The sequence below is a fragment of the Triticum dicoccoides genome, chromosome 6A, assembly GCF_002162155.2.
Source record: "Triticum dicoccoides isolate Atlit2015 ecotype Zavitan chromosome 6A, WEW_v2.0, whole genome shotgun sequence".
NCBI classification, from domain to species: Eukaryota; Viridiplantae; Streptophyta; class Magnoliopsida; order Poales; family Poaceae; genus Triticum; species Triticum dicoccoides.
The window spans coordinates 567,129,039-567,144,680 of record NC_041390.1 but is presented as its reverse complement, the minus strand read 5'-3'; the positions used below and the strand labels follow the sequence as shown (position 1 = coordinate 567,144,680).

The 15,642-nt window shown below is 43.9% G+C and overlaps 1 protein-coding gene across 2 annotated transcripts; it reads right to left on the bottom strand.

Moving 5' to 3' along the window:
* Positions 1 to 500: 500 nt before the first annotated feature.
* Positions 501 to 5,663, bottom strand: LOC119317991 (methionine aminopeptidase 1D, chloroplastic/mitochondrial-like). Of its 2 annotated transcripts, XM_037592495.1 has the most exons (11): positions 5,503 to 5,663; positions 5,330 to 5,399; positions 3,522 to 3,750; positions 3,091 to 3,252; positions 2,973 to 3,014; positions 2,544 to 2,605; positions 2,412 to 2,463; positions 2,110 to 2,189; positions 1,417 to 1,514; positions 1,274 to 1,321; positions 501 to 1,000 (listed from the first exon to the last, which is right to left on the bottom strand). In XM_037592495.1, the coding sequence occupies exons 1-11, from the start codon at positions 5,603 to 5,605 to the stop codon at positions 855 to 857; spliced, it is 1,092 nt and encodes a 363-aa protein (XP_037448392.1). In that variant the 5' UTR covers positions 5,606 to 5,663; the 3' UTR covers positions 501 to 854. The 2 variants fall into 2 exon arrangements, with proteins under 2 accessions (XP_037448392.1, XP_037448393.1); XM_037592496.1 differs by lacking the exon at positions 2,412 to 2,463 and having other exon boundaries at positions 2,519 to 2,605.
* Positions 5,664 to 15,642: the final 9,979 nt, after the last annotated feature.

Here is a 15,642-nt window from a genome sequence, read left to right as displayed (position 1 = left end):
GGGCTACGTGGAGGATTGCCATTGGGCGCCGTAATTCTTCCAGCTTTTAGCAGAACACGCATAATATGGCAAGAATGCCAGAATGGTTTGCTCTGATTGCAAGCAACTCTGATTCTAATCACAGACAGAATAGAGCAATTACAGACAGAACAGAGCAGAACAAATAGCAAAACAGTTGCTATAAATACATATTTGTCCTTTTTTTTACGCCACGTATGTATAATGTGATGAAATTTTGCACATACATAGTACACATGTGTATGTATGTCTGTAAAAAAAATCAAAAAAAATCAGTGTGTAGAAAATGATGTTTCGAAACCGAGCTCCATGGAGCTCAGCCTCCATTGGTCATTAGCGTTAATGTCCGGACCTTCATAGAAATACATAGCACACATCCTCCCATCCCCCCATCCCCCCCTCTTGTTCCGGAGAGCGACAGCAGAAAAGTTTTGATTGATGAAGCAGCATCAGGCTGATAATCAATCGCGGAGAAGTATCAATAAAGCAAAAGCAGATCTTCATTTCTTTCTGCCAACAAATGCGGCAAGACATGGCTTTCATCAGCCCCAGAACCAACCAACTCAATCAGAATCCAGGCAGTCAATCAGAATTCAGGCCTACTCGCAACAACCAAGGGGGCTGATCTGATCTGCAAGCTCACCCTATAATCCCAACAACAATGCAAAACTTTGTATATAATCTATGCATCAACCTACTGACGTATCGAGATAGATAAAAAAGTGTAGTTTTGCACTTGGAGTTTGATTGGACCATGTGTAGTTAGAAAAAAAATGCAGGTACTGTCCCAGCCACCCAGCCTTTCACTCATTGACCTCTTTGTTCTCCGGCTGGGCTTAACACTGTGTCAGTATTTCCACGCCGTCTTCGGTGATCAGTAGCGTGTGCTCAAACTGCGCTGACAGGCTCCCGTCCTCCGTCACCGCGGTCCAGTCGTCGGACCATATGGTAGAGTTTGTGCTCCCTATGGTTAGCATCGGCTCTGAATTGACACACGAATAGGCAGGCGAATCTGTTAGTGTTTCATATATGCTTCTTATGAAGGCTAGTGATCCTTATAAGTTATGCGAGTACACTTGACTGAAGCTATGTCTACAAGGAACACAGTTCCGATTTATGAAGTATAATCAAAGCTAATGTGTGCCAATCTTATCTATCTCAATCTAACAAGCATGCAGACTCTTTAATCCCTAGATGATTATTGAAATAAGGAGACACTATGTGCGCAGACTGTAGCGACAGTGGAAAAATGTACCTATGGTAAATGTTTGGTTCAAAATCATGCGGCCCTTTTCATTATTGCCTGTAAATTCAAGAGACGTCAGTCCAGGGCAGCACATATATTCCATATCTATACTGAAGTAGAGCAAATCCAATGGTTTCTCATGTTGAACTCACGGAAATGAAGCACTGCAGGCTCAGCATGGAACACTTTCCCTACCCCATGGCCCACAAATTGTTGAACTACACCATATTTGAATTTGTCTGCATGATCCCTTGAAAGTTTGAAATCTTCAGTAAGGTGGTGCGTTTGAAGAAATGACGACCATATCCAGTAAGCACAAAATATAATAATTACAAGTCTATAGAAGGAATAAAAGTTTGATTTAATTATGTCCAACAAACTCAACCAGCATTCAGTCTACCTCTGTCGGTGTATCACTGTATAGGGTACGGGCACAAAATATCCAAATTCTAAGCCAAGTTCAGTGCAACACAAGCTAACATGGTGAGGAAAGTACGCTTACGCCCAGTTCTTTTGGGCTGCAGCTTGTGCAGAAACAGCTTCTCCAGAGTTGCCCAGAGAAACTGCGGTGGGAATAAGCTCTAGAGGAACCAAAATAGTTTGTTTCAGGACACAATTAATTATCGCTTTTGAAAAACAAGCAACCATTCTTATTCCACTGTAATCGAAGTCCAAGAAAATGGGTACTATCAAGTTATGTGCTAGATGCAAAGGAACCAAACAGCACCAATTTCTAACTTTTGCCGCAAAAGGTTTCTGAAATATAGAATCCTTGGTTACAAAATCAACATATTGCGGAAGAGTAACGAGAAAAGTACAAATGTGCAAGCCTCCCATTTACTTACTGTATGGTTCTACCAATGCGGTTGATCTCCACACCTGGAGCACAGATTGAAATAGCCTTGTCAAGAGATTCTTTTGTTACCTGGTTGGGGAAAAGAACATTCCATAAAACTTTGAACGAAATAATGCATAGCAAAGAACCTTTAGCTTCTCTAATAAAAACTTATGTGATATTATTGCATCTGACTGAAAATAAAGTGACTTAGTATGTTTACATCTCTAAAATGCAAACGAATTATGTCCAGATTGCATTTGTACTTATTCCCCATTGTATAGCTATATACAACTGCTTAAAGAGGACCACCTGTGGAAGTACAAGCATATCGCTAATGCCAGCAAACAGCTGAAGTTCCTGCCTTCATAGACTAATGCATATTTAGAGACAGAGTATATTAGACCAAATATTCTTACGAGAACTGAGATAACCTGAACTAACTTCTTAGCTTCATCATCAACATCACCACAGAGAAATGTAGCAGATGTATCACCATGGTAACCCTGGAGTCAAATATGCATAGACCACAAAAAAGGGAATGGGTCAATTTAGATACCAACTATAGCTTCAGCATTTATAAAAAAAATCCAAAATACTCCATATATATATAAACAGATGGAATTAAAGTAATATATCAACTGAATCTGCGCCCAACGTAGATTTTGCATTCTCTCATATAGAAAAAGGAATTTTGGGTGTTTATTCACAACAAGCAAGAAACCACTAGAACAAAATATCCTCTAGAAAATGATAAAAAAGGATATCTACCACAAATAAGCACTTCAGTTTCTTTCTTTACTTGTACTTTGTCTGTGAGGGAAGCACAGCGACTAAACAATAGTCAGTTCAGGAGATGTATAGAGGGCTTACATTGAGATAGACAGTCACATCGATGTTGATGATATCGCCATCCTGCCCAAAAAAGGATTAACTGTAAATTGATTGGTATGTATTGAAAGTCATCATCTCCAGATGCTGGATGGCTTACCTCAAGTGGACGAGAATCTGGTATTCCGTGACAGATGCATTCATTCACTGAAGTGCAAACACTCTTCGGAAATCCACAATAACCAAGAGGTGACGGGTATGCACCGTTATCTATTATCATTTGGTGCACCGCTTTATCTATCTCATCAGTTGTGATGCCTGGCTGTAAATAAGAACCGATCAATTTCTGACACTGATCTATGGGCTAAGTTTCAGAAATGCAGTGCTTTATGAGAAGGGACTTCTACTTCCCAAACTACCTAAAAGGTGTCTAAAATGTGTCCTGCACCTTAACCTTTACCAGAGGATCCATTTGCTCGGTGTGCTCTTTTCTCTTAACAAAGTATTGGATGAATGGAATGAGATTTCCATTGTATGTAATGTTCCACAACTAAAATAATAATCAGGTACCGATGCCAATAATAACATTACATTTACAAGTGTTCCAGCAAACTTCAAAACTTGTGCGGCAAGCTTTCCAGAAGCTCTCATGCATTCAATCCCTTTTTCATCATGTATTTCAGGTCCATCATTCATCTGAGGTCTTTGACGGGAATTGACATAAGGAGGCCGCTGTATATGACTGGGGACGGTTAGACGAGGAGACACTTTCCCAGGTCGTAGGCATCTAGGGTTATTTTCCAGTGAGTCATCCCGACTTCTGTGGAAGTCCAAAAAAAACATAAATGTGAATCTACATGTATGCTCCATACAACAGTAAATGTATCAGAGATCTACAAACAATGGACACAATTTAAAGGCAGAGGCCAATTCAACAGTATTCTCCACACACTATAAGCCAATTCAACAGTATTCTCCACACACTATAAGTAATATATGTAACAGGCCCAGCATAAAGTATGCCTTGATTTTCACCATACAAACATATATGAGCAGCACAGAGTATACAGTACAGACAGGCACAATCCATATTTCATAAGATCAGTAAACTCAAGGAACTTTGTACCCGTTTATCTAACGATACTTCAAATACTGTTTATCTAACTCTGGTACAAGCATTATCTCACTTCTTTGCATTCTATCTTGTTGAAATGAAAGCATTATCTCACTCCTTAGCATTCTGTCTCCTACTACTGTTGACAACAGTAGTACTCCCTCCGTCCCATAATGTAAGACATTTTTTGGCACTACTAGTGCCAAAAAAACGTCTTACATTATGGGACGGAGGGAGTAGTTCCCTGTCGGACCTTGTGTTCGAAATGACTTCGTGAACCATGTAGTTCACCCTCTTGAGTTTTTGTTGCAAGGGCACATTATGTGCAACTTTTTATGATGATCAACATGCATGATGCATCTCAAAACATCTCCGTGAGTATGATGATATGACCAATTTTGATGGTTCCATGGATTGGCACAAGCCGCACGACATCCCTGATCGGTACTCACACATACGGAACAGTACATGTAAGGAGGCACCTACGCGGCTATGCGCCAGGTGCCTGAAAAAACTTTGTAAGGAGGCACATATGAACCAGGTGCCTGAAAAAACTTTACTTCCGGTCGAATTTTTAGGTTCCCCCGCCGCCCCAACCCGAACAAGTCAAGGTCTCTTCCTCCGCTCCGTCTCGGCAAGCCCCATCGTCCCACCTCCAACGAGGTCCTGACAAGCCCTCGCCGGCGACCCTGGCTTGAGCGTGGGCACTTTCTAATCTCTCTCCCTCTCAGGGGGGGCACCCCTGGCCGGCCGCAACGGCCTCCGGCTCGAGCTTGTTGCTGCACTGCTGTCTTTCACCCAAAATCGACTGATCTGATTCTTCTTTTAAGTTGCCTGATGAATAGCAACTGCGTATATGTAAATGTTGTATTGAACCTTCCAAACCTTAACGAAACTAGCAATGCATGGTAGTGGGGAAAAGGGAGCCCCTGGAATCAACAAGCAACAAACATATCTGCCTATGTGGTCAATGCACCAAGTTGTGGGTTTGCGTAGCCATGTACTGAATAAAGGCAATCAGTAAACTGGCATTTCAGCTTCAGCTTCAGTTTAGAGCGGTTGGTATAAAAGATGGGAAATACATGTGTTCCTCCAAGATGGCCAGAATCAGGCCATCATGTATCACTACAAAGGTGTGTTTATCTTAACCCTACGCATACCAGGTTGCAAATGACCACTCTATCTGCCCAAAAAGAACAGGATCGCAGTCGCAGGCTCGCGGCTAATCTAGTGTTGTCGTCACTATCCAACAGGCAGGGCAGGGAATGGCGACCGGGGAGCTCACCTCCTGTTGAAGAGGGCGTCCACCAGGCTGGAGAGCGTTCTCGTGGCCTGGCACGTCACCCTCGCGTTCCCTGCAAGAGGAGACCCGAGCCATCTTCTCAGCGAATGTTTCCCCCGGAGGAGCTGACGCGGCAAGTGTTTGAGCCGAAGCGCGAAGGGGGGAGGGGCGCCTACCTCTGCCTGGGGCGGCGGTGCGGAGGAGCGGCCTGGCGGAGAGCGCGCCGAGGCGGTCGCCGAGGAGGGCGCAGAGCAGGGGCGGCGACGGCGGGCTCGCCATGGGCACTGCCCCGCACGCGCGAGCGGGATATGGGAGCGGAGGAAAGCGAGAGCTGTGGTCGAGACGGATCCGGTCCAGACTTGGATCATAGATCCGGTAAACCGTCGTCTCGTAAATTTTGTTTACCGTAACGAACCGGCTGAATAAATCTCGTAAACATCGCCGGAGTTCTTACTTAATTTGAAACTACTAGTTCACGTCATGTTAAACATCATCAGAGTTGCACAATATAGTTCCGTACATACCACGTCACTTGCTAGATATTTCCACTGTAGTTAAACATACAATTAAACTTGAATCTCGAAAAACGGTGGACGCGTTACATTGTGGACTGAAGGAAGTAGTTCAAACTTAAACTTAAACTAGATTAGATTTAAAATTTAAACATAAACTAGACTAGATGCGTCACCGGAGTTTTACTCATCTTCATCCTCGCCATCATCGGAGAGCCGGACTTGTCGTGCCGAGGTGGTGCTTCATGAGGGAGTTGCAGAGCACGTACGCGAGGGCGTACTCCTCTCGAAGCGTCGGCACCCATACCGCCGCAACTTCATCCTCGGCAGCGGGCGCCTCCTTCGCCTCGAACCAGGCGTGCTCGACCGCTCGGTGGCGCTGCAGCGCCGGATCGAAGATGTGGTGGAAACAGTTAAAGTTCGTCCACGCCTGTGCGCCCGCACTGCAGGCCCGCGCATCGTGGCAGCGCGCCTGCTCCTTTCCTACACTGAAGGTGAAAATGCAATTATCCCTGGGTGGTTTTGGTAATTCCTAACAACATATAGCTCATTGAGCTAATGCTATTTTAAGATAAATATTTCAGTAAAGCTCAATGATTGGCATGGCATGGATTAGAAGGTGGACCCCTTAAAATGCTAAGGACAAAACATTGGCTCAAACTCAAAGCACAAGACTCTATATTTTATTTTTAGTGATACAAAATCACATTGAGTCCATTGGAAAAGCCAATACTATTAAAAGGGGTGAGGTGTTGCTTAATGAGTTACTTGCTCAAAATGCTTAGTGATATGCTTCAAAAACCCTCAACTACTTTCTCATATCCACATATGTCCCAAACCAAAAATCAAACTCGGCCCCAGCGAAATCTTCTATCCGGCGCCACCGAGTTCACTTGACATAGCCACTGCCACAAACCCTAGTTACTTCGGTCTCACCGATAGGGATCTCGGTCTCACCGAGATGGGATTGCAACATCTCTGTTTCCCTTCGTAACGTTTTGGTCCAACCGAGATGAGCGATCGGTCCCACCGAGATTGTAATGCAAACTCTCTGTTTTCCCTTTGTAACGTTTCGGTCTAGCCGAGATGAGCGAATCGGTCCCACCGAGTTTGCCTGACCAATTCTCTGTTTGTCTATTACCAAAATCGGTCCCACCGAGTTTGTGTAATCGGTCTCGAAGATTACGTTATGCCCTAACCCTAATGGAATCGGTCCCACCGAGTTGACATGTCGGTCCCACCGAAAATCCTAACGTTCACATTTTGAATTAAATCGGTCTGACCGAGTTTTATAATTCGGTCCCACCGAGTTTGGTGATTTGTGTGTAACAGTTAGATTTTGTGTGGAGGCTATATATACCCCTCCACCCGCTCTTCATTCATGGAGAGAGCCATCAGAATATGCCTACACTTCCAATATATATTTTCTGAGAGAGAACCACCTACACTTGTGTTGAGGTCAAGATATTTCATTCCAACCACATAAATCTTGATCTTTAGCCTTTCCCAAGTTGTTTTCCACTCAAATCATCTTTCTACCAAATCCAATCCTATATGAGAGTTGAGTGTTGGGGAAACTATTATTTGAAGCACACGAGCAAGGAGTTCATCATCAACACACCATCTATTACCGTTTGGAGAGTGGTGTCTCCTAGATTGATTAGGTGTCACTTAGGAGCCTCCGTCAAGATTGTGGAGTTGAACCAATGAGTTTGTACGGGCAAGGAGATCGCCTACTTCGTGAAGATCTACCCTAGTAAGGCAAGTCCTTCGTGGGCGTTGGCCATGGTGGGATAGACAAGGTTGCTTCATCGTGGACCCTTCATGGGTGGAGCCCTCCGTGGACTCGCGCAACCGTTACCCTTCGTGGGTTGAAGTCTCCATCAACGTGGATGTACGATAGCACCACCTATCGGAACCACGCCAAAAATCTCCGTGTCTACATTGCGTTTGCTCCCTCCAAACTCCTCCCTTTACCTTCATATGCAATTGTTTTACATTCCGCTGCTATACTCTTAGAATTGCATGTGTAGGTTGATTACTTGAATTGTGCTAAGTTGCTAAAATCTTCCAAGACTTAAAATTGGAAAAAAGGCTAGATTTTTATTTGGTCAAGTAGTCTAATCACCCTCCCCCCTCTAGACATACTTTCGATCCTACAAGTGGTATCAAAGCTTTGGTCTCCATTTGCCTTGATTTCCATAGCTTTTGGTGATTATAGCCTTGGTTTCACAACCTAGGAGAGTATGGTGTCTAGTGAGGTAAATTACCACCGTAGAGGTCCTTACTTTGATGGTACTAATTTTGCTAGTTGCAAGCATAAGATGAAAATGCATATTCTTGGACATAACCCCGTTGTTTGGGCTATTGTGTGTATTGGCTTGCAAGGTGAATTCTTTGATGGGAGAGAACCGAAACGTGAAGCTACCGCAGAATAATTGAAGATGCTGCAATACAATGCTCAAGCTTGTGATATTCTCTTCAACGGATTGTGCCCCGAAGAATTCAACAGAATCAGCCGTCTTGAGAATGCAAAGGAAATTTAAGATACTTTGATTGATATGCACGAAGGTACCGACTCCGTCAAGGAATCCAAATTGGATGTACTTCAAAGTCAACTTGACAAGTTCAAAATGAAGGATGGTGAAGGTGTCGCTGAAATGTATTCTAGGCTTGCTCTCATCACAAATGAGATTGCCAGCTTAGGAAGTGAAGAGATGATCGATAGATTCATCATCAAGAAGATCCTAAGAGTCTTGGATGGAAAATATAATATCGTGTGCACATTGATCCAAATGATGCCAAATTACAAAGATCTCAAGCCAACGGAAGTCATTGGAAGAATTGTTGCTCATGAGATGTCACTCAAGGATAAGGAAGAGCTTCGCAACAAGTCAAGTGGTGCTTACAAAGCCTCATGTGATGCTCCCACATCATCAAGTGAGAAACAAACCTTCAACGAAGAATTGAGACTAATGGTGAAGAACTTCAACAAGTTTTACAAGAATAGAAGCAAGGAAAGAAGTTCTAAGTCAAGGTCCTACAATGACAAAAGATCTTCTAGTCGTGAACGTAACTGCTACAATTGTGGAAGACCTGGACACTATTCCAATGAGTGTACGACTTCCTACAAAAGAAGAGAAGATTCTCCCAAAAGAAGAAGTATAAGAGAAGAATCATCATCAAGAGAGAGAAGGAGTAGAGATGACCGTTATGAACGAAGAACATCACAGAGAAGCAAGGATTCGGAAAAGAAGGACAAGTCATCAAAGAGCCACACAAAACGAAGACATCAAGCTCATGTTGGTGAATGGGTATCTGGCTCTGACTCCGACGATCACTCCGAAAAAAGTTATCACTCCGATGAAGTAGTTGTTGGCCTAGCACTTGTTTCAACCAACTCCTACGACATATTTGAGTCACCAAATGAAGGAATTGAAAGATGCTTCATGGCTAAAGGTCCAAAGGTATCACACCCCGAGTATGTTGATTTTAGTAGTGATGAAGATGATTTGCTAGGTGATGATAATTTACTCATTGACAACTCTAGTTATGAAAACTATGATGAACTTACTATTAATCATGCTAATCAAGATAAAACGAATGACAATGATAAGAAGGAGATTGAGCGTCTAACTAAAGAACTAAACACTTTTAAGTTAACTCATGAAACTACCTTGGAAGATCATTGAGAACTTTTAAAGACTCATGAAAAGCTACATTTTCAAAAGCTCAACCTTGAGCAAGAGTATGAGTTCTTAAAGGCAATCAATGATGATCTTTGCAAGAAAAGTTCTTCTTACATTGCCAAGCGTTTACTCTTGTGTACTTACATGCCACAAGTTAAATCTAGCAACAAGAACAAGAAAGATTCTTCCTCTAGTAGTAACCACAATCATGCTAAATCCAATGTTGTTGCTTCGAGTAGTTCTCTTAATACCACTAATGATTCTCTTAGCCAAGTTACATTTGAGCAAGAAAATAGCTTATTGAAGGGAATTATAGAGAAAGGTGTTTACAAGAGTCTTGCCGGAAGTAAGCAATTTGAGGAAATTGTACGCAAGCAAGGAAGACACCGGAAGAATCAAGGTGTTGGTTTTGAACGAAAGTTCAATGCCAATGGAGTTGAGTGGGAAGAAGATCAATACCCCAAGACGAAGTTTGTTCCTCAACAAGAGAAATATGATCCTACTTCTTTCCAAGGAACACAGGCTCAAGATGATCTTCCACCACAATACCACAAGCTAACAGGCAAGGATAAGCTTCAAGAGGAGATTGATGCATTTGAAGAAGCACCTAAGGCCTTGGTCAAGTGGGTTCCCAAGACTACATCAAGTTCCACTTCATCAAGTACAACTACAACTCCAAGGATTCCCATCAAGATGGTGTGGATCCCTAAGAAGAAGAACTAGAGAGTATACTTCACTCTTATCATCTTGGCAAGGACAAGTGCAAACAACTTCCATATATTGCACTAGTTCAAGGAGTCACAAACCCTCTTGTTGGTAAGACAAGGGACAAGGTAACCTAATGCATTCATGGACATCATCTCATGTGAATATCACTCTATGTCTATGGATATCCTTGTTTGTTCCTTGTGGGACTAACCCGTGTAGGTATTGAAAGTGTAACTCACTCCAAAAAATTGCTCTGAACGATCTACATCAACATTGAGCATCTACATCTTTAACACCTACATGAATTCACCATCGACAAAACCCAAGGTTAGTTCATCCCTCTTAGGGGGATATCACATCTAGGGGGAGCTTTACTCCAATCAATTGAGGTAAATCAACTCTAATAATGTGAGCACAACAATGCTTTATGTAAAAGTGGTAACCCCGCTTGTGCTTAAACGATGAGTATGACCTACGATCAAATGTTCTCATTTGACTCCTAAGTCAATATACTCATATATAGATGACCTAGTCATCGACAAATTGCTTGATAGATGGTAGAGTGATTGTGCATGCTTTGTCACATATTTCATTTGCCATTTTATTGTGTGAGCATGTTGGATGCATATTTTACTCATTCGAGGACATTAATTTGTTGCTTTGATTGTTTGGCTTTTTCTATTTTGCCAAATGGATGGACAAGAATGCATAAGAACTCCCTCTAGCTATCTATACTTTTCTCGTCTCAAACTCTATTCATACTACATCATAAAGTTTGATCAAGTCAGATTCGAACCACTCTGTGTGACCGAGTCATCTTGGAGCACTTGGAGTCCCCAATTTGTCATAGACTTAAACTTCCAAAACCTCTTTGTGCATTTCGGTATGACCGAGTCATCCATTTCGGTCACACCGAGATCACTAAGTTGATCTAGGTTTTCAATCTCGGTGCAACCGATTTGAACTTTTCGGTCACACCGAGTTGCAGTAACCGCTTGCGATTCTGCATCTCGGTGCCACTGAGTTGTTACACTCTGTCACACTGACAGGGTCGGGATATATAAACCTACGGGTGAGATTTTGGAAATTTCTTCAAAACCTCTCAGTCCGCGCGTATCCTGCTCTGCCGCCTCGGGTCTCCGGATCGTCTTCTCGCCACCGCTGACCTCCCGCTGCTGATTTCCATCACCGTCAACGGAATTCTGCCCCTCCGTTGTCGCCTTAGCGAACTCCGCCGAACTAGGGTACGAGTTCGATCCTTTATGCTATTCTTTTAACTCCGATTCGTAGCACATTACTTTGCCATGATCATGACCACGTATGCAATCAATCCATCCACTGAAAATCTCCTTTAGATTAGATTGGATTTGAAAATTTAGGGTTAGGTCTCCGCCGGACTCATCTCAGATCGACCGAATTGTAGAAATCGGTCTCACCGATTTGGTTTAGTCCATAACACGTGCATTTTCGGTCTGACCAAAAATTGCAAATCGGTGTGACCGAGTTCGATTCTTTGTGAAACCCTAGCAGTCTCGGTGCCACCGAACTGTGACTCGGTCTGACCGAGTTCACTAGTTTAGGTTCCAAAAGCTGCTTCAGTATCACCGAGTTTACAAATCGATAGCTCCGAAATGCTTTCTGTGAAGAACTAAAACTAAGTTTTTAAGTCATCTATTTTGCAAAAACTCTGCACTTTGTGATGCTCATCCACTCTACCTCATCTATATCTATTCACAAGGTCTGCTGTCAGTAAGTTTGCAGAGATGTCTGACCAAAGCGACAGCCGGAACAGGTTTGAAGAGCAAGTGCAATTGAGTGAGGGCACTAGTCCCTCTAGCAGTTCTGATGATGGTAGCAGGAGCACAGCAAGCAACTTGCCCAAAGCAGCCACCAGGTCAAGAAAGAAGAAAACCTCAGATTCTGAAGATGAGGACTATGTGGCTGTTGAGGAGGAAGCCAGCTCCAAGAAGAAGGTGCTGAAGAAAGAATATGGGTCAGCTGCTACAACTAAGCCTGGCTTGCACAAGAAGGCCCCTGCCAAGAGGGTGCCAACCTTAAAGGTTAGAGCCTCAACTGCTGAAACCTCCAAGCCAACTGAAGAGGCTGTTGGAGAAGGAAAGAAGAGGAAGGAAAGGGTCAAGAAGACCACTGCCAGAGTGCTTGGTAGATCCTCCATTATGAGAGATCCAGAAGAAGAGGAAGAGGAAGAGGAAGAGGATGCTGCTCCAGCTCCCAAGTCTCAGAAGCTCATGGGAGATGCTATAAAATCAGGGGCTACTCCGTCTAAGCCCAAGTCTGCTCCCAAGACTGCTGCTCAGAAGCCTTCTGCACCCAAGAGAAACACTAGAAGTATTCCTGCAACAGAAAAGAACAAGGCCCCAACGCCTGAAGCTAAAGAAGAGGAAGATGATTCACTTGTTTTAAGGAAGTTGAAGCCCAAAATTTCTGACCATAATGATGCTCATCCAAGCGCTGAGGACATGCACATCAGGAAAATCGGTAAGGAATTCTATGTAGAGGAAGCACTGACAGAACTATTCTCCTCCATCTTCCAGCTGTAGGAGACTTCATATCTCTCAATTCGGGCATTTGCTTGAAATATTAACTTCAACTCCTGGAACATCTCACATGCTCGATGACGTTCAAAACATCGTTGAAGTCCCGGTTCTAAGCCGTAAAGCATGGCACACTAAACTATCGAGTAGTCATCAACTTTTCTCTGCCAGACGTTCATAACATCTGGCGTTGCTCCTGCATCGGGTTTGTCACCTAGCGGTGCTTTCAGGACGTAATTCTTCTGTGCAGCAATGAGGATAATCCTCAAGTTACGGACCCAGTCCGTGTAATTGCTACCATCTTCTTTCAACTTTGCTTTCTCAAGGAACGCATTAAAATTCAACGGAACAACAGCACGGGCCATCTATCTACAACAATATAGACATGCAAAATACTATCAGGTACTAAGTTCATGATAAATTAAAGTTCAATTAATCATATTACTTAAGAACTCCCACTTAGACAGACATCCCTCTAATCATCTAAGTGATCACGTGATCCATATCAACTAAACCATGTCTGATCATCACGTGAGATGGAGTAGTTTTCAATGGTGAATATCACTATGTTGATCATATCTACTATATGATTCACGCTTGACCTTTCGGTCTCAGTGTTCCGAGGCTATATCTGCATATGCTAGGCTCATCAAGTTTAACCCGAGTATTCTGCGTGTGCAAAACTGGCTTGCACCCGTTGTATGTGAACATAGAGCTTATCACACCTGATCATCACGTGGTGTCTCGGCACGACGAACTTTCGCAACGGTGCATACTCAGGGAGAACACTTATACCTTGAAATTTAGTGAGAGATAATCTTATAATGCTACCGTCGATCTAAGCAAAATAAGATGCATAAAAGATAAACATCACATGCAATCAATATAAGTGATATGATATGGCCATCATCATCTTGTGCCTTTGATCTCCATCTTCAAAGCACCGCCATGATCACCATCGCCACCGGCTTGACACCTTGATCTCCATCGAAGAATCCTTGTCGTCACGCCAACTATTGCCTCCACGACTATCGCTATCGCTTAGTGATAAAGTAAAGCAATTACATGGCGATTGCATTTCATACAATAAAGCGACAACCATATGGCTCCTGCCCGTTGCCGATAACTGTGTTACAAAACATGATCATGTCATACAATAAAATTTAGCATCATGTCTTGACCATATTACATCACAACATGCCCTGCAAAAACAAGTTAGACGTCCTCTACTTTGTTGTTGCAAGTTTTACGTGGCTGCTACGTGCTGAGCAAGAACTGTTCTTACCTACACATCAAAAACCACAACGCGGTATAGTGATTGCTTTTTGATCTTCAGAAAGAACCCTGTTCATTGAATCTGATTCAACTAAAGCTGGAGAAATAGACACCCACTAGCCACCTGTGTGCGAAGCACGTCGGTAGAACCAGTCTCGCGTAAGCGTACACGTAATGTCGGTCTGGGTCGGTTCATCCAACAATGCCGCTGAATCAAGAATCAACTAGTGACGGCAAGCAATATGTATATTCCCACGCCCACAACTCCTTTGTGTTCTACTCATGCATATAACATCTATGCATAAACCTGGCTCGGATGCCACTGTTGGAAAACGTAGTAATTTCATAAAATTTCCTACGCACACGCAAGATCATGGTGATGCATAGCAACGAGAGGGGAGAGTGTCGTCCACGTACCCTCATAGACCGTAAGCGGAAGCGTTATGAGAATGCGGTTGATGTAGTCGTACGTCTTCACGATCCAACTGATCCAAGTACCAAACGTACGGCACCTCCGAGTTCAGCACACGTTCAACTCGGTGACGTCCCACGAACTCCGATCCAGCAGAGCTTTGAGGGAGAGTTCCGTTAGCACGACGGCATGATGACGGTGATGATGATGCTACCGACCCAGGGCTTCGCCTAAGCATCGCTACGATATGACCGAGGTAGATTATGGTGGAGGGGGGCACCGCACACGGCTAAAAGATCAACTGATCAACTTGTGTGTATTAGGGTGCCCCCTTGCCCCCATATATAAAGGAGCAAGGGGGAGGCCGGCCGACCCTAGAAGGGCGCGCCAAGAGGATGAGTCCTGCTCCTAGTGGGAGTAGGACTCCTGTAACACCCCGGATATGATTTGCCTAATATGTAATCCAACTCTTGCCGTTTCCGGCGTTAAGTTATTTTATTTTCTCGGGTTCGGGTTTTTGTCTCCGTGTGTTGTTGTCGTTGTCATGCATCTCATATCATGTCATCATGTGCATTGCATTTGCATACGTGTTCATCTCATGCATCCGAGCATTCTCCCCGTTGTCCGTTTTGCATTCCGGCGCTCCGTTCTCCTCCGGTGGTCATTTCTACCTTTATTTTGTGTGTGGGGATTAAACATTTCCGGATTGGACAGAGACTTTACAAGCGGCCTTGGTTTACTACCGGTAGACTGCCTGTCAAGTTTCGTGCCATTTGGACTTCGTTTGATGCTCCTACGGTTAACCGAGGGACCGAAAAGGCTTCGTGTGTGTTGCAGCCCAACACCCCTCCAAGTTGGCCCAAAACCCACCAAAACCCTCTCCATCATCTAGAGCGTTCGATCACGATCGTGTGGCCGAAAACCGCACCTCATTTGGACTCTCCTAGCTCCCTCTATGCCTATATAAAGACACCCCCAAAAATCTCCTTCTCCTTCCCCCCCCGAAAACCCTAGATCCACTCATCATCGCGCGCCGCTGGACACAACAGCCACCGACGGACATGTCCGTTTCTCCCCCGCCGCCGCCACGTGGCAACTGTCGCCGCCGCCACCTCTGAGGCCCGCCGAGCCCAGTGCGGGCCCGCGGAGCCCATCGCGCCGCACC